The sequence below is a fragment of the Strix aluco genome, chromosome 14 (genome assembly GCF_031877795.1).
Source record: "Strix aluco isolate bStrAlu1 chromosome 14, bStrAlu1.hap1, whole genome shotgun sequence".
Classification (NCBI taxonomy): Eukaryota; Metazoa; Chordata; class Aves; order Strigiformes; family Strigidae; genus Strix; species Strix aluco.
Window position 1 is genome coordinate 20,592,378 of NC_133944.1, and position 19,274 is coordinate 20,611,651.

The window sequence follows — 19,274 nt, forward strand, 5'->3', positions numbered from 1 at the left end:
GGGGCGGGGCTCCGCGGGGGCGAGCGGCGAGCGGCGGGCGGCGCCCGCCCCTTCCCGCCGTGCTGCGCGGGCGCCATGGAGCGGGCGGCGGTGCTGCGCGTCAAGCGGAAGCGCGGCGGGACGGAGCCGGCCGAGGCGCTGCTCCTTGCCTGCAAGCGGCTGCGCACGGAGTGCGGCGGCGCTGCCGCCCAGCCGGTGGAGAGGAGCCTCTTCAAGCTGGTGGCGACCGTGTCCTCCAAGGTACCGCGGCCCTGCCGCGCCAGGGCCGGTGTAGGCCGCGGCCGCGCCTCAGGCGGGCGGGGGCGGCTTGATCCGGCCGGGGCACGTCGTTGTGTTCCTGAAGGGGCGTTGGAAAGCAGCAGGCGCTCGCTGGGCTCACGGTGCGAAGGTGTGTTTATGGCCCGGAGAGCAGCGGCGGGGTGCGAGGTGCCGCCCCGCCCCGCCCCGCCCGGGTACGGCGGGCGTCGCTTCCCCGCGGCCTGAGCGCCGGCTGCGCGGCGGCTCAGCGGGCAGGGCAGGCGATTGGTTAAGGAACGTAGCACAGAGTGACCATCGTGAAAAGTTGTGTTCCCACCGACTTTTCTATACTTATAGACTGTTCTCTACTTACAGACTGCGGAATAGTCAGTAAATGAAGCCTGAATTTCTGCTGTTTGAGGCACTGAAGCGCTACAAGGCTAACAACCTCCATCCACTGTACAGCCTTTTTTATTGAATAAAACTGGTCTTTGCAGGAGACTGTAAAGGATATTATTCCTTAAATTTAGGACAATTGCAGCCTTCCAAAGGCACGTGTTTTTGTTTGGAGGGTTATTCTGTACCACAAAGTATATTGTTTAAAAATAAAATTGAAGTAGTCTTAAATTTACAATTACGCTTTTTTTCCCCTATATCAAGAGAATATTATGATAGTTGTGTTGCTTAAAGCAGTGGCAGAAGTTACTTGAATGTTGTTAGAAACATTGGTACTGCAGTCCTCAAATAGGAAGCACCAGTAACGGTAGCTATTAACCACTTCTAGGAAGGTGTATTACTTACTGTGTTGATGGTGTCATTATATTCTTTCTTCTTGATCCTCTACCCAGAATGAACCAGTTCAGAAATACGTTCAAGAAGTGATCAGTCGAGACAAAGCAGCTCAAAGTCTGCGACCCTCTTTGGGGAGCACTCAGCGAATCATTCAGGAACTCCGCTCTTCCAAGCAAGTGAAAAGGAAGGAAAACCGTTACCGTGTAATAGCCAGCCATCGACCTAACTGTACTGAAACAGTTGCTCCTCTCATAAATGGTGAGGCATCGCTTGATGGTGACAGATCAGACTCTGAAGCAACGGAAGATGCTTCACAGAAGGAGAGCAGTGCTGTTGATAAGAGCTCGGACTGCTGTGGGGAATTCCAGTTGTTTGATATTGTACAAGAAGAGGAGGTGGTGGGAGACTCCAGCATAACTGCTGCAAACCCACAGGTCAGCAAACAATCTTAGTGTACTTGAAGTACTTTGGTATCACTGTTGACTGGTACATGTGGGCAAACTGACTGCTGTGGAAGTTTTTTTGCATTGTAAGTATGCCACTGTTTAACAGGAGCTTTAACTGGATATTTGCAAGTTGGAATATCTTACAGGGAGTAACTTTCATGAGGATCCTTAAGAGCACTAATTGAGACAGACAGCCATGTGGAGTTGGCTGCTGCAGGAAGGACTTGTACCACCCTGTTTTTTCTGTACCCTGTTCTCATGTATAAATGGTCATGTTCATCTGTAAGGTGGATCTTTGAGGTTTTTTATTAATTTCTTCTCTACTTAGAAAGGAAAAAATCTTAATGTCTTCTTATCTGCCCAGATGCCTAGAAATGTCACTTGAAGGCAAGGTTCACTAAAGGAGAAGATAGTTTTGAGCTTCCCCTTCTCATAATTCCAATATAAGGTTTTATTGTATATTTTGTTTTTAGCAGAACTCTAGGTGTTTGACAGGCTGCTTAAGCCTTAATGTCCCGTTTTCGTTGGTGTTACGAGTTAAGTATGTTTTCAGGTAGAGGAATATCTGCTCAATACCTAGCATGGTTTTAAGAATGAAGAAGCTCTGCCTTCTGTGTAGGGTTACCCTGTACGCAGAGTGTTAAGAAGATTTTGCATTAGAGACTCAACCATATGGAAAAGAAGGTAAGAGGGCTGTGTCTGTTTTCTTTAGTAGTTCCTTCGTTGTATGTAAGTACACATGGATGGTTTACTTGTGCAGCACATCACAGCTCTGAGGAAAACTTAAATGCCTAATGTTAAAGATACCCCGGTGAGGAAGAGCCCAATCAGCTGTCATCCTTCAGCATCTTATAGGTTATTTCAGGGCTTTGCCATGAAAGTTTAGTAGGAACTCTCACTTTCTATTAAGCAAGTAGTTCAAACGGACATTTGAGATCTGTTAGTTAACCGTTACATGTCACTCCACTGTTTAGAAAAACAAATGAAACTGAGGTAGCATGAGAATCTTACTCTCTTAGAGCTAGCAGTAAGTGTTGAAAGCAAGAAGTAAGCTTTTTCATTCTGTAAGTATTTAGAAGTGAATGAAAGGCTGGTCTGTAGCTGTTCCTCAGAATTACTTAAGTAGTTCAGGAGACACCATTGTGGATTGGACAAGATATTCTGAGAAGCTCTAGCAGAGAAAAATTGGCAGCAAACCCCTGCCTGTGTAGACCTTCCAAGTGCAGGTCACTAAAGCAAATACATTGCAAATAATTTATTAGGAAGGAGAAAGCATGAAGAAATTTCTTCTGTGTTCGAGCTGAAGTGAAGAAATAAATAAAAAGCCTGTCTGTAGGGCCTGTCAGCCTTTTCCCATTAATCCGTCACATTTTCCTTGTTTCTCCTGCACACTTTGTGTACTGTAATCTGCTTGCATATGATCTGCACTACTCTACGCACATCTTTCCTGCAGTGTTGCAAGTGTAATGCTCTGCAAAGCACAGGCTGTCCTAAAACTTGTCTTTTCAACCAACACATCATCATCAGAAACAGATTAACAGTCCTACGGAATTAGTCATATCCCCTTTAATAGTTTCTAATGAACTTGTCCCAGAAGTCTTCTATCATCCAAAACAAGATGTAGCTGCACCGTACTACGGTAATTGGAAAATTCTTCAGTGTCTTTCTATTGCTATTGTTCTAAATATCAGCAATCCAATAGGAAAGTGTTTTGGTCTAAGATTTCAGAATGTCATCCTTAGCTAGCTGTTGGCTACTGTCTACAAAGAAACCTGTTGGCTGTAACTAAGATGTTGTGTGTATAGCTTCAGTGGAAATACACATTTTTTTATTTTTTCTCAGCAGAAAGCTGATCCAGATGTGATTCTTTGCAATGCAGTAGAGATGATCCGTGAGCGTTTACATGTTTCTGAAGATGGTAAAAAAGAACACCATGAGAAAGAAGATGAGTATGTTTATGACATCTACTATATGGAAACATCAGCTCCTGGTTGGATCCAAAATATCCTTTCTGTACAGCCCTATAGAGAAGAATATGAACTGGTAAGGGTGTGGGAAAACAGATCTTTCTTAAATAGAAAGGTCACAAATAAACATGCCTAAAGTCCCATCATTAAAAGTTGCCGTGCCAAGAAAGATCCTTTGAGATACCACAGGTATGCTCAGTGACCTCTGTGTTAAGCTTTTTGTAACTGCCCATCCTGTGTTCCTCCAGGTTATTGTTGATTCAAGCAAATTATGATATGACAATGAAAACTGAAGGGATAGTGCTCATGTACTCAAGAAGAATTTGTCTGGCTTTAAACTGCCAAATACATTTTGGCACACAAATGTAAACTTAAGTAATTCACATTTCATTTGTGATTAGGAGGCAGTGATTAAAATGTAGTTGTAAATACAGTTGAGTGAAAAAAGGAGCAACGGGGGACACAGAACTTTTTCAATATTTGAAGACTTGAATCTTAATACAAAACATTTTCTTGTAATAGAATTGTCCTTCAGTGACTGTGGAGTTAGGAAGTTAAATGTAAGCTTTAGTCTTTCATAGTATAGATACTGTGGTAACTGACATGCATATCAGGAACCTGCAGCTACTTTTCCTTGATCTATTACACTACTACTGAAGTGAGTAGAATTTAGACATTAACCTTAGCACTTAAATGTTGAAGCAGACCATGTAAATGCATGACTTAACTGGTATTTCACCTAAAGGAGATACCTATATTATGGTGAATATACTGACAGCACAGATTTTCTTTCTGCAGTGTGCTTTGTGCAACTGCAGAATTACTCGTGGATGAAAAGCCACTTAATGCTGAGTGTCAGTATTTATAGTGAAAGTTATGTTTTGTGTTGCCATGCAGGTAGATGATGATCGTGTGCAAGGGGAAATATATGAAGATGAAGATGATGAAAATGATGAAAATAACTGGCGTAATGATTATCCTGATGAAGATGAATTCTTACCCGAGGAAGATGGTGATGGAGAAAAAGGTGTGCCTGTCATAAATACTGTTTGCTTTCATGCTGTGCAAATATAAATCCCACCCTTTTTACATGCTGTCTTAAAAAACCCCCGAGCACTGCTGGGGTAGTGTTCTGCTCTTACGATGGGTTAAATCTACTTAGAGAAGAATCATCTTCTTGGAAGTACAAGGGATCTTAGTGTTTGTGTAAAGTCAAAATTAAGAACTCCATTTCAGGCTGCTGCAGTTGCAAAGGATTACTTGTTCTGAGAAGGAACAGATGACTTGATTCCATGTGCCTGTAAAACACTACCCCTGCTTTTTTTAACTCCCCATCCCAGTGCACTCCAAGCACCATTCACACCTCATATAATATAGCAGTTGTTCAGACTTTGTTAGTTATTCAAGCAGCTTAAAATAGTCTGATTATTCCTTCTTTTTAGTTAAACAACTAGGTTAATCTAGAAGTGTTGATGCTCTTTCTTTAGAGTCCGAAGAGAGCTTCAGTGACGAGGACCAATGTTACAGGAGAAGAACATGGAACAAGTATCGACAGGAGGTTCTACGGGAATTTGGATATGATGAGATCCAGGATTCGGATTCTGATTAACAGTCCTTTTTTGAAGATGAAGTGCTACTGTTGCAGTAGAACTGATAATCCACACAGCTGCTGATGGCTATTCATAAGAATATTGACTCTCAAAAAAAAAAAACCACCCTGGAAAACCACCTTCTGGTAAAAGTTGTGCTCATTGGTTTCCTACTGTCCCAATCTTCATGTGGATGAACTTTAAGTTAAATTTTTCCCTGTCTGGCCTTCTGGAACTGTTGGTGACTAGCATGGTTCACCCTAATGCTTACTGAGTAGGCTTGAGTATTAGATACTAGATTGGGATTCCAGTAAATGCTAAAACCTTTGACTTACCTGAGCAGAGAACGTCAGCTGGTAGATGTTAAACAGATGGATGTGAATATGGCCAGTTGACAAGACAAATTTTCATTCTAAGCAAAAGATACTACATACTTTAAAATTTTGTGATGCTGAGGTTCTGAAGGAGCCTTCCCCCTGCCAAGCTGCATGCCCAAGCATTGGTACCTGTACTGACATTACCTCCACATTACATATGGAGGTACTGTTGGCAGCTGCCCTTCTGGTCATGACTAATCTGCCAGGTTGCACAAAAAGATCAACATGTCTGCTGTGACGGCAAGTGGAAGTTGTGGAAAAAGGCACTCTGTTCTGCTGCTTTCTACTGTACTTGTTCCTGTTTCAAGTTACTTTCTTTACACGTGTTTGAGCATATGAAATGCCTTGACCTGTCTGTTTTATTGCCGGATCTCTCTCCAGTAATTTTACTATTGGAGCAGAACAATATACGTGCATTTAAACTGTAAATAAAGAATTTTTGACTAGGTTTTCTTTACTCATTTTAAAGATCATAGGAGTTGGTACAGCTGAAGCCATGTCAGCATTTTAACTTGCATTCATCCGTCTTTTAACAATTTAATCTTACCTGTTTGGATACACAAAGTATTGCAGCACTTTCCTACTTGAGTCTGTAAAAAATAGCTAATATGACGTTAGATCAATGTCATTCAGAAGCTGTAGGTTGCAGCACTGACCGTAGGTCAACTAGTTCTGGTTGGTGATGTCAAGGTAGTGGAGGCAAAATATTTTTTTTCCTTGGCTTCACAGAAAGGTTAATATGGCTGTTAACCAATGGCACAACCCTAGCCCGTTAAAGCTAGACTGGACAACATGTCTCAACATAAATACTGAATTCATTCTAATCCCATACAAGATCAAAAAGCTGTATTATAATAGTTAAATGCTAATTTTCATTAAAGACCCTACATGTTTGTGCATAGCTGGCACATAAAGTTCCTCAGCTAGAATTTAATTATTTTAACCCCAGTGTTGCTTCATAAAGGTAGCCCAAGACTCCATTTTATATTAGTCTTCACCATCTACCACCATTTGCCAGTATCTGTAGCTTTTTAAGATAACCTTGGTCAGGGAGTCAGTGCAAGAATCTAAATATTCTCACTATTATCCAAGTAGCTGATGCAAATGTGGTGCAGTGTCTGAAGTGTGCATTGCTTCACCCATAATACTGTGATTACAAGATTTAGTTCAATTTACATGCACAAAAAAACTGCATGTGGACAAACTCAGGTCACCTGAGGTAAACATTCTGAACTAAAAAATTTTCAGGTATGTTTTTGAAGTATATCTCACTCTGCTAGCTAAACAGGCTGGTGTCATGTTACCTTTTGCTGTACCAAAATTCAGTATCAAAGTGTCCTAATGATTAGGCTTATGGCTTTGGAATTACAAATACTATTAATTATCATCAGTCTGTATTGCAATATTACTTTTTTTTTTCTTAGTCCTAATTTTTCACCCTGCTCCTTAGCTTTCAAGGTATAGTTGCTGCCACAGAACTGAACTTCTGCTATAGAAGAAAAAAGGTAAGTGGTTTGTTCTGTGAGATTTTGGATGGTCATTTTCTAGTGAACAGCACTGTAATTTAGAAAGGGCATTTTCTGACTACTGAGGTAATACTGCTAATGTATATTCACTGAAACAGTTCAGAAACAACTGCTTACAAGTTTCAAACAGAACATTTTAATTTTGGAAGTTTCATAAAGCCTATCAGAAGTTGACCAAGTACTAACAAGCTAACAGGAAAGAATCATCAAATGTTAATCAAATCTTCAGTGCTGAGGTGCTTTGTTGATTACATCTTTGTCACAGTCAGATACCACACTTCCACATAGCATACAGAATAAAATACTTATCTTTAAGGGAGAAAGGTTGGTTCAGTCTTTAAATAATGTAGCACAACTTTATTCATTTTTCTGCTAATAATGACAAATCAGGTAGTTCGTTGTGACCAGTTGTCTTCTGGGATAAGAACTGAGAGCACAGCAAATCATTTCATGCAAACATCCATCAGAATTAAGCTGGAAATGACTTTTGGTCTTTTGAGACAGTGGTTTTCAGTCTAACTTAAAAATGCATTACTTCACCGTCTGGTTCTGCAGAAATCTAATTTGATCCATTAGCTCTTACCATTTTAATACCAATTCTGAAGAAGGAACAGTATTGACACATAGCTTGTGTGCCTGAAATGAGTAGGTAATCATCATCCGTTGAAAACATGCCCTGAAAATATGCCACAGTTTAGGAGGGTGGTGCAAGGGCACAATCTATGTGGGAATCCAACGGCAAGTAATCCAACTGCAAGCAAGTATATTTGCAGTGTTTCTTAAAGACCACTGGAAACAGTTCTTGTGTTTTTTCCAGTTCCATCTCTTCCCTTTTGTTGTCATCATTGCTTTATCCTCCCTCCTGTTTTTGTTATGGCTTTGAAATTTTAGTTGGATTTGATTTCTAACTTCTTTTCTTCATTTGTGTCCATCTCTGTTAAAACACAGTAACAGAGCAGCTGCACGTTTCGTGTGACCGCACCTGCAGAGGAAATTGGAGATAAATCAGAAGAATAGCCACCTATCTCAGCTCTACACAACATGCATGTGACTAATGAAAGTTAGATGTCAAGAATGCTGCCTCACTTCTCTTAAGGGAAACGAACGATAAAAGTTAATACAAAAAGTGTCTTCCACTCAATTTTTTTGAACAGATAATGTTAATAAACTGTTCTGTTAATACTTCTTCTTAGGCACCCTGCCAAGTAACTGAAGTAACATCCTTTTTCTCTACAATTAAGAGCGTAAAATCAGTAGAATTAAAAAAACCCAAACCAAACAGCATACAGGAAAGTGACAAGATTACCGAGTATTTACATATTCTCTAGCTGCTGCAGCACCACATCCTGTTGCATTCTTAGATTATGCTATAAACCTTCCTTCCCACATCCTTCATCATGGTTTTCTAACATGACAACAGTGCACTGGTGGAGAAAAATGTATCATTTAACTGCAGCAATTCAATGAAAGGGAAAACTCCATCTGTGACTGACATAAAATCTACCCATCTTCAAACAGCTGATGCAGTAAAGCAAGACAGTTAGCTTGCATTACCAAGTGTCCAGCCCTTTTAGTGTCATCAACCTCACTTAAGAGACTTTTCATGTGCTTGATTAAAGAGAAACGTATAAAAACTGAGGACAAAAATCTGTAGAAAGTGGATGGTCTTTTAAATATACAGTAAATAAAACCTGGGTGTAAAAACATATATATATATATATAACCAGTATACCCCTTTACTGGGTCTGGCTGGGATGCAGTTAACATTCTTCATAGCAGCTCGTACGGTGCTGTGTTTTGGATTTACGGCTCAAACAGGGTTGGTAACACGCCGTGTTCTGGCTATTGCTGAATAGTGTTTGCACAGCCTTTTCATTTTCCCCTCCCACTCTGCCCTCTGCAACCAGCAGGATGGGGATGGGCAGGAAGTTCAGAGGGGAGGTGGCCAGAACAGCTGACCCAAACTAGGCAAAGGGATATTTCATGCCATATGATGTCATTCTCAGCAATAAAAACAGGTAGAGGAAGAAGTGCATGCACATGGGAGGGTGTCTTCCAAGGCGGTCGTTGCTTGGAGACCGGTTGCGCACTGGTCTGCTTGTGGGAGGTGGTGACTGCCTTTGCAGCCGCAGGCGTTTTTCCCCCGCTTTCCTTCACTTACTAAACTCTCTTTATCTTGACCAACAAGTCTTCTCACCTGTGTTTCTCCTCTCTCTCCCTCATCCTGCTTAGGGGTTGCTGGTGAGCAAGTAGCTCTGTGGGTACTTAGCTGGTGGCTGGGGTCAGCTGATCACAACCCTTTTCACCAACAAACCAAGATTCACTTATTTAATTTTCCTCTTTCCTAACAACATCTCCATCTAAAAAGAAACTTACCTAAAATCTTGTTGATAAACTGAGGTCTCCTTGATGCAGGTAAATAGACTCCCAAGAAAAAGACTGGAATTCCAGATAAAGCAATGGCAATTCCAATTAATGAATTTATAGTGTCACTATAGAGTGGCACGACCACCAGAAATACTGTGCATATACAGAATATTATTGGGAAAGCCACACTCAGCTGGAGACAGAAAACCAGAACAGAATGTTATTGAAATATTCATTGTCTACAGTTACAAACATTTTGGTGAGAGTTAAAAGACCTTTCCCTCTCAACCCCACTTTGTGAAATTATCTGCTCTTCCTCTTATACATCTGGCTATTTGGAACCATAAGCAAATTGCAGAATTATTCTTGAACAGAACTGCTGCTAAAAATTGCATAAGTAATCAAGTATGGTAACTCTGCTATGTTGAAAAAAACTGTATAACAACATGAAGGGGTTTTAGACAAATCCAATAAGACTCAGGAAACAGGAACAACTTTTTCCTGTAGAGTATCAACTTCAAGTATGGGAAGGTGGTAAGAGGATCAGATATTGAACTGAAACACCATCAGAGCTAAATGTGATCCACATTGACAGAATTAATTAACTTAGGCATTCCAAATTAGAGATTTCTAATCCAAGAAAAAAGGAAAAAGGCTAACTACTATGTTAGACATTGTCCAGTTGACAGAGAGAAGGGATACTGATTGAACAAATGTACCATTACAACAATCATTTATTCTTATCTAGCAGACAAGCTAACTTTCACGGTACAATATAAAAATGGAAGCCATGTTTTATGTCCTGATCAGTTTGTAACCTTTAGACACAACATGTATGGTCCAAATTTTAGACAGTACTTTCACATTATGTGGAAGACAAGGATTTTAAACAATTCTGTAATAAGTAAATATTACCTTAAGAGGCCTGGGTCGATCTGGTTCCTTCCAACGTAGATATAATTGCCCAGCAATAGACAGACCAACAAAAAACCAGTAACTGAAACTGAAGTAATTAATAAGCTTGAAGACATCTTCCACAGCCAGGTAAATAAGGGTCATAACACACTGTCAGAAAAGAACAAGAGTGAGATGAACAAAAGAAGTTTGAAACTTATTGTTTATCCAGCTTTTTGCCTTAAAGTAACACCTTATACTCCCTGGTGTTTGGCATGATTTTATGCCTCAAAAATCACCTTCTTCAAAATCACCTCGATGACAGTAAATCTGAAGTTCTCTCTTGTGATTTTTTTAAAGCTTTCCTTTAAATAATTCATATAGTCACATCTGAACAGCTGAAAAGCAGTAATAACTTACATTGAAGAGCAGTGCTGGCACAGGTGTGAACCTCCCTATGTGGATCATAGATAACAGATCAGGAAGGTGACCTTCTCGAGATCCTACAAAAAATAGCCTGGAAAAAAAAAAAAAAAAATAGTCATAAAATAGATGCTGAGGCCACAGGTGAGAATGTATTACAGAACAAATACTTATTTTGACTGGTATTTACAGCACTGAATTTCCATCCTTTAAACCAGAACATGAATTCAACCCTTCTTGTAAAGATGTACTGTACAACACCCATTAAAAGATACATGCGTTTTTAGAAACATGCTGTTAACACCCATTTTTAAAAAACAATCCTACAGGTAAAATAGAAAACATCTACAGTAACTGAAATAAATTTCTGTTGTTCTAAAAAATTCTGAAAGCTAGTGCTGAAAACATTCCACCTTATAGCAGAATAGTTTTCAGTGCCAACCAGAAGAGATTGCCAGGTCTCTAGAAAGAGGTCACTCAACCACATGCTCAAAAAACAAAATAACATAATTTTATTATCAACTGCAAATTGTTCTATCTTGACTACTTCACCCGACCATGTTTATATTTGTTCTCAGTACAGAGGCATTGCGCATACATTCAATGGACAGGAAGGATCTTAAAATGCCTGCATAGATCTATTTAAAACTTTCACTAGTCACATCCATAATCAATGCTCAGAGGAAAGCTTCTATACTGTATCCTAAGCTTTCTGACTGCAGCTTAATAGCAGTAGCAACTTTTAAAACTTTATACTTGGAAAAAACCTTAGAGATACTGACTTAAAACTTACTGACTTTTAAAAGTAAATACATCTGAAAACAGGAACTCGCTACAATTATTGTATCAAGTAAAACAGAAGATAACTCAATCGAAATAATCAGAAGGCCTGAGGACTCACCACACAGACAACATTCATTTGATCTTTAATTATACTCCGTATACAGCTAGGAGTGCTTTGGGAAAGTAAGGCAGTGTTAAGGCTGTATGTACACACACACAGCGGTTCATTTAGTTCTGCTATTTCATTGCGGCTCTTCATTATAGGTTCAGTTACAGAAGTATTCTCGTAATACATGAGCATAACAATAACATGTAAAAATACTTATGAACACTTGTAAAACAGAAAGAAATATGCACTACCTTGATGATGCTAGAATTGATGCATTAAGTCCACCAAAACAAGAAAAGGCTACAGCAATGGGAATCGTCCAGCTGAAGATACCAAATACCTGGTCAGCAAACGTCTGATGAAAGGGAAAAGAAAAAGAAAACATGAAAATTTCTGCAACAAAGCATACACAAAACAAGGACATCAAAGCTTTTGTAATTATTTTGTATGGAAAAATAGTAATATAGTAAGGACAATCCATAATGCAGCACAAAGAAGCACACAGCTTTTTTATTTATTTATAGATTCTAAATAGCCAAGCACCTGAACTCACATCTTCTGCTCACAAAAATAATTTCCTTCACAAAGGAAAACAAAGTGTTTTAGGAATTTTCTCACCCATCCTAATATATTTTATTATCTAATTGAACTACAGAACTCAAGCGTAACATAGTGACTTCAGAGAATAAAGGACAAAAATATTATTACATATCAACCATACTGCACATGATAAACATTGCCACCATCACACCTACTGTTTACAGACACTCTTCTAGGAATCTATTTTATTTTCCTTCTTCTTTAGTTTCCTAAGCAACATCTTCTATTCCCTTAGCTCCACCAGCAGGGCCTCTGGGCTCTACTCTCACAATGTGGCAAATGACAGACCAAGCATCTTATTAGCAGTCATTTGTTAACATTGCAAACAATATTGCATGCCAACTGTGGTGACTTTCCATGATAGAGCTCTGAAACCAAGAAGCCAGGAGCATCAAAGTTTCACAGCAAGTGGTAAGAGTTATCAATTGCTAGCAAGCTGGGACCTATAAAGAAAATGGGTAATAATTTGCAAGATATTGTCCTGGTCAATTCTGTTCAGCCTCCTGGATGGAGAAAAAAGGGATCAGACAAAATGTTTGAAAAAAATCAAGAAATTTAATACATGAAGACTGACAACTATTCTAAATCCTGCCTCAGTCTGAGCATTGTACCTGTCTGAACATTAGCATGTCCAGATTAAGCAGAAATCCACTCATGCTGTCTTCAGAGGACATGGGTGGAAGCCTTCCTATCCCAATTCTACCTACCAATAGCTAAATTACTTCCATGATTTCTTTTACAGAAGCAAAATAACAGTCATGGTAGCAAAATGGATCATGTCTACATTAGACAGCATGAAATCACTATTTATAGAAACAGAAAGGTACATACTTATGTGTAAGTGGTATTCAAACAAACCCCAAAGATTTCGTGGGAATTAGAACATTTTATACCTCAGCAGGTAGCAGTAATCTAAACTTTTTTATGAGTATTTCTCTAAAGCACTTCCTTAGCTCTTTCTTGCTTTATCAATTTAAAGATCCTCAGACATAAAAAGCATATATACTAGTTCAGCTTTCTGCAGGTCTGTCTTTTCTATTACAAATTTTTTCTTCAGTTTTTAATATTTTAGTATTTTGAAACACCCTCCCCTTGACCTCCCCTTTAAACTACTACTCTTCACCATAACATTTGAGCTAAGGAGTTCTGTCAAAGCGGAATTAACATTCAGAATCAGTGTTTGTTTGTAGCATATAAAGTTATCTGGATTTAACATTGGTCAAATTTTTATTTAATTACTCCAGGAACAAGATCACCACTGCATTATGATCTCTTTTCTTAATAATTCTGTAGGCCAAAAAAGCCTAAATGACTTAATATAGATTTTTTTTGTGAAATGAGTGATTAGTTTTCACGAGGCAAAACCCTGCACCTAACATCAATCTTTAAACCATAAAATGCAGAAAAATTTATGGACATAAAACAAAGCTTGGCCATTCTTTGTCTGGGTTGACAAAGTACTTTGTTCAGCCCATTATCCAGGTTAAGGTTCAGAATCCAACTCTGCTTAGCTGTATACCATCATCTACACTAAAAAGCAAAATTTATTCCATCCTTTTGTGTAATTTAGTTGAGCCTCAGCAGATAGGATTTCCTGCTGCTAATGCACAATGCAAAAGCATATAATCACTTCAATGGGAACCTTGCCAAAAGGTTCAAAGTTAATGCATCAACTGTATTAGTCACCCTGATTCTTACTAAAGCACCTCTCTTCCTGAGCTCTTCTAGTTTATACACATTAGCAGAGCCTCCCTCAAAATGGAGCTTCAACACAGGGGTGGAAAAATACACACACACAGATTTCCACAGAAATGATAAAAATTAACACGAGAAAAACATAAAAGAACTAATGCATGTATGAAATCTATTTCATGCTGAAATCAAAACATCAATTTAGCAAAAGACCATGCCATAAGAAATGTGTTCCGTATACCATGGATTACCCCTTTTCAGTTAATTGAAACTGCACAAGTAACTAATAATTCACATTATTGTATATAAAAGATTTCTGTGGCTCAAGGATGAATAATTACTAGAACCCACAGTGCTTCTCTCAGACCCTTACTGGGTCTAGATGCAGCTCTGAGAAACCTGGTCTCCCAAAGCAGAATGTAATTCATAGTGATCCAGTGAATAAATCAAGACAACTTCTCCAGAACAAGTAAGAATAAGGACAAGATGAAAATTCTAATAGGCAATTATTATAATATTTTAAAGGATGATTTAAACCTGGACTGCTGATTTCTGAAGCCAAACAGCAAGTGAAATTACTAGACACCAAACTGAAAACTGCTAGAGGATTTTTTTTTAAATATACAAAACTAAGATACAGAACTCACTCATCAAGATGTTAGAGAATTAAGATGTTTAGTAAGGTTGCCTAAAGGATAAGCATTTAGATAAGTAATATTAACAGCTAAAGTTAAAGAGGAGAGAGAAAATGTATGAATGTAATCTTAAGCTGCAAGATGCAAACTAGCTAATATGTCTGTGGAGAAACTCTCCCCCAAAAGGCAGGTTGGTGTTTGTTCTTTGCAAGCATTTCCCATTTCGTTTTGAAACATCTGGTAATGCACCAGTGTGGGATGCCAGATGTGGGACTAACTCAAAGGCCATTTCCATCCTGTAATCTACATCCAACCTTTCTAAAATATGCTAATATTGTTCCACACATCCTGGAAAACAGCAATCACTCATATGAGCAGTAAAAATCACAATGAGTTAAGGCAAAGCTACGGTATCACTGCCACAAATTATACACAGATCAAGACGTTATAGATTCAATATATTCTGGATGCAAGCTATATGATGTATAACAACTGCTGATCCGGCTCAAAGTCTAAATAATTAATTTCCCTAGATCTCTACAAGTCAGACTCTTCAAAAGAGAGAATAACTATTGACAGCCTTTACCAAACACTGTCATTTCCCATGTACTTTCTAATGTTGTAGTTGGGATTTGTAAGAGAGCAAAAGGTGGAGCATTAACATCAAGAGCTTAATTTTTCCCTAAGCAAGGTAATGCAAAAGAGTATTTTCATCGAGAATGATCTAAAAAGTTCAGCTTGGTTTGCCAAGTAGATCTGCCTGCAAAATGATCTTTCAGCAAAACAAAGTTGAAAGGTACCTGAAGTTTGGCTAAACTTTTTAGTCATATTAACTAGCTTAACATGAGAAATATAGACCCACCTGCCTTTACACAGGTGTTTTCTGACAGGGTTCAACCCTCATTTCTAACATAAAAATCAGCCATGTTCACGTATTACTACTCAGACAATAAACACACTTTTATACTTCAGAGTACACATTTATAAATCCTTCAACACCCTCATTTTAACAGATGCCAAGAAATGCCTTCTCCAAAGCTCAGCTATGCTCTCTTGTGAACAATGCAAAACCAAAGATCTTTACAGCATTTCTTGCAGAAAGTGTTACTGAAGTGTAAGTAAAAGTGGCCACAATAAGCATTCAACTGTGTGCGTATGTCAGAGGGTTATTTTGCATAAGAAAGAAGGGCAGAGAAAAGTAGAAAAAGCAATCAAATTATCAAGCACATACACCACGTGCACCAAGAGGAAAAAAAGGGGGAGGGAAAAGAGTCAGCGGCTGCTTTCTGCTAAAACTGCAATTGTACAGTCATGGATCCTCCACAAATGAGCTAGACCTGGGCTCTGAACTGAGCACCTGACCAATTCCGCTTTAACTACCACTACTTCTGGGAGTAGTGAAGTGCATTTATAAAAACAAATGAGCTGGCAGCAGGGGAAAGAATGGAGCATTCGCAAGGGTATGTGGAGGATGACAGAGGAGCCTACCTGGAGGCAGCTATAGCAGAAGCATTTAGTCCACCATAACAGGAGAAAGCCACCACTATGGGGATGGATTTCTTCTCAGGTTTCTTCTGAGAAAGTCTAAAGAGCAAGAAGGATTAAGAGATTAAATTGTCATCTCTGCTATAGTCCGACAAGTCCTGTAGTCCAGACTTGAACTATAACTGCTTCTAACAGCTAGGAAAACAGTAAGAGAATTCAGTGGCTGATACAGCACTTGCAATTACAGATAGTCCTTTTATGCCCTCCCATCCGTTGGACATGTAAGATATACACATATACACGCACACTGTAGAAAGACATGCACCTGGAACTGTTCCCCTTAGTTCTGATTGTTTTTTCCAAATCATCAACAGGGAATAATAATGAAGGAAGAGGCTTGCAGCCATGCACTTCTCAGATAAACTGCCCTTATTTAGCCATGACTAAAATGTTCCATTACTCCCAGAAGAATGGTCAAAAACTGCATTTCAGCTTTGTTTCAAGACATGAACAACTGATTTAACTACATTTTATTTTTATCTTGGGTTAGTTTGATCTCATGATCATCAGCTGGTAACTTGTGAATGATTTGCAAGAACACTTTTTTGTCCTTTTAAAGGTTCAAACAACCATTTTATACAAAGAGGTTGAACTAAAAGCAGCGGGAATTGCCCCACATAAAGAGCTGCCACAACAAAATACATAGGATATGGCCTCACACTGAGTAATTCAGGCACACAAATGATAAGAAAGACCCACGCTTTATACTATGAATCACAAGATGGGAACTATTTCATCACACTTAGCTGCACACAAAAAGTGCAGTTAAAGGCACACACAAAAAAAAAAAAAATCAGACTACAGAGAGCATATGGAGCTGTGAGCACATGTCAGGCTGGAAAAGCACTAAACAGTAGTGATCAGATGGGTAAATGCAAAGAGAACATAGTCCAACATGAATAAGAAACTCATACTAAACTATACCCTAAGATGATAAGGTGTTTCTATTAGGAAGGCCTAAAAGGCATCTATAGAGCCTCTTTATGTAGCTCAAGATCCTATCGCACATGCGAGCTTTTCCAGGCTCAGTTCTAGAAGACTCCTACCCTGGAAGTCTTATAGAGCAGTAAGGAGATTAATATATATGAGCAATCTGACTATTATCTTGGAAGTGCAATTAATTCTGCTTTGACTTTTCTCTTGAGGCAGAGTATAAATACACTCCCATGTTACAGGAAGATTTGGCAGTCAGAACTACAGTCTGTTTTCTCATTTTTAGCTTCTCGGGCCTTTAAGGAGCTGCTTCCTAAAGGAAACAAAGAAACTCCAATTTATGGCAATCAGGAAACCACACATGCAAAGAAGCCACTGAGCTGAAGTTTTCTTCCACTGCTATAGATTACATATAGATACTGTATGACATCCGTTCAGTTTGACCAAATTAGATTTAATGTCATATATATTAAAGGAAAGAGAGTGTACATCAACTGAAAACAGAGTCAGAAAATTGTAAAGGTGCAAAAGAAAGCAAGTTAAGTGTTCAGGTTTCTGGTAATTCTTGTTTCAACCACCATTCTGTTAACTGACTCTACTCAAACAGACATTCATTGTCTCCTTGTAGTACTGGCAATGCCTTTTCTTGGAGAAAAAGGTACTAGTGCAGCGCAAGGTCCCGCATGAAATTCTCTCTTCATCTTTAGGTCACTCAATACAATCTTATGGGAAGAGAAACCAGCACTACTCTACTGCATTAATATATTGCATGTCTCCTGCATGAGGCATGTCTCTTCTGCATGGCCCACATTAAGATTACAGATGCCAACCTGAACCATAAAATAGTTTCATTTGTGTCTTTATGGAGGTGCTGAAGATACTTGATCTAAATCTTCTCAGGTGTCTATCCTGTTCTTAGCATTTTTAATAGCTAGCTGTAGAATAAGGGTTCAATGTTTTCCAAATTCTCTTACTTTTCTCATACTGAAAATATTAGGTAGCACTCTTTCAAGTCCTGGCTCAGCTTGCCAGCTTGGCATCCAAAGCCAGAGAACTTCGACATAACTGGCAACAGGACTGCTGCACTGGTAGTGAATTACAGCTAGCTCCAAGAAAGAAGGCAAACAACTTACTAAACAGCTCTCTTCTAAAAGCAACTACCTGTCCCTGATGAAGAGTTCTTCCATTATGAGGTACAGGATGTGCACTTCATCCAAAGGAACCTTACTGGGAAGTACCAGTGCAAGCAAAGGGGGACACGATACTAGCAGCCAAAGAAAAGCAGATTTTCCTCTTCAGAAAAGAAGCCAATGACTGGCCAAATGAAGGAAGAGAAGTGAAATACCCAAAAGGTCTAGGAGTAACTTAAGAATCTGTGGTTGAATTCAGTTAGAAGAAAGAGACTCATCATTTATTAAACTATACACCACAGAAGAATAAAACAGCTAAAACAGCCTCCCACATTCCTGGTTCATTGAGGGAGAGGGCATGTCAAAGCAAAGCAAGTCTGCTCTAGAATATGAGTACACCAGGGTAAATGCTGGACTCGCAAGATGGTATTCAAAGGTGCAACTGAAGTTACCATCTTTATCCCCAGTCTACCAAAAAAAAAGCTGTACAGTTCCAAGAAAAATGACAGCTGGATATGCAGGACAACCGTTTGCTTCAACCTGGAACCATTTTTAGCTTTTCCAAGTAAAAGAAGTAAGCTGCTAAATATCACCTATTGTATGAACTCAATCAATAAATCCCAGACATGACCAAACAGAGGAAGCAGGTAACAAGCTATGCACTGGCAGCCAGTATGTTCTTTCCTGTTAGAAGATGAAGCAGCTCAAAAAGTGCTTGTGGAGACAGCTGCCCTCTTCACAAACAAAAAATGCAATGCCGCTCTCAGATGAAAAAAACCCAGTTGTTCAGTGGTAGGGGAAAGAGAGATAAAATAAACCAATAAATGCAGAAATTTTAAGTGTGTTTGTGCTACAGAGTAACTGCTTCATATACATCAAACTCAACAGTAAGGGCTGTGATGGTTTGCATAAGGAGGTAAAACAGAAGTTAACTGTGAAACTCTGACAAGAATCTTTGAAAAAGGAAGTGATTTTCACATGATCAACAAGCATCTGAAGAGCATTTGCAGAACTTCTAACTATTGCTGTATTACTTAAATTACTTCAACAAAAAAGAGCTTAAAAAAATGAGTTTCTTAGCCCAACACTGGGACTATACTACAATAAAGCTAATACTGAAGTAAAAGAAGGACATTTTAGTTTTGTTCCATATCATCCCTTGGTAAGTCTTCTTTCACTTCCCAGGCATCAAGAAAAACAGTATGCAAGTGCATAACAATGTGCAAAGA

General features: G+C 39.0%; 2 protein-coding genes across 5 annotated transcripts in view; one reads left to right on the forward strand and one right to left on the reverse strand.

Moving 5' to 3' along the window:
• The first annotated feature begins 47 nt into the window (after window positions 1–47).
• SLC7A6OS (solute carrier family 7 member 6 opposite strand) lies at window positions 48–5,856 on the forward strand. 2 transcript variants are annotated; one of them, XM_074839412.1, is made up of 5 exons: window positions 48–240; window positions 1,086–1,463; window positions 3,318–3,518; window positions 4,340–4,469; window positions 4,930–5,856. In XM_074839412.1, the coding sequence occupies exons 1-5, from the start codon at window positions 76–78 to the stop codon at window positions 5,049–5,051; spliced, it is 996 nt and encodes a 331-aa protein (XP_074695513.1). In that variant the 5' UTR covers window positions 48–75; the 3' UTR covers window positions 5,052–5,856. The 2 variants fall into 2 exon arrangements, with proteins under 2 accessions (XP_074695513.1, XP_074695514.1); XM_074839413.1 differs by having other exon boundaries at window positions 3,321–3,518.
• A 1,191-nt stretch (window positions 5,857–7,047) lies between these two features.
• SLC7A6 (solute carrier family 7 member 6) overlaps window positions 7,048–19,274 on the reverse strand; it is a 30,563-nt gene continuing 18,336 nt past the window's right edge. For all 3 annotated transcript variants that reach the window (XM_074839409.1, XM_074839408.1, XM_074839410.1), the window contains exons 6-10: window positions 11,762–11,865; window positions 10,616–10,712; window positions 10,217–10,366; window positions 9,311–9,494; window positions 7,048–7,916 (exon numbers count right to left, since the gene is read on the reverse strand). In XM_074839409.1, the coding sequence (XP_074695510.1) occupies window positions 7,822–7,916; window positions 9,311–9,494; window positions 10,217–10,366; window positions 10,616–10,712; window positions 11,762–11,865 (630 nt within the window). In that variant the 3' untranslated portion in view covers window positions 7,048–7,821. The remainder of the gene's footprint in view (window positions 7,917–9,310; window positions 9,495–10,216; window positions 10,367–10,615; window positions 10,713–11,761; window positions 11,866–19,274) is intronic.

What these genes read in the sequence shown, in the direction of transcription:
- SLC7A6OS (XM_074839412.1), top strand. Translation starts at nt 76, where the DNA reads ATGGAGCGGGCGGCGGTGCTGCGCGTCAAGCGGAAGCGCGGCGGGACG. An exon ending in TAACTGCTGCAAACCCACAG is followed by an intron (nt 1,464 to 3,317) that starts GTCAGCAAACAA and finishes ATTTTTTCTCAG; the next exon opens with CAGAAAGCTGATCCAGATGT. An exon ending in AGATGGTGATGGAGAAAAAG is followed by an intron (nt 4,470 to 4,929) that starts GTGTGCCTGTCA and finishes CTCTTTCTTTAG; the next exon opens with AGTCCGAAGAGAGCTTCAGT.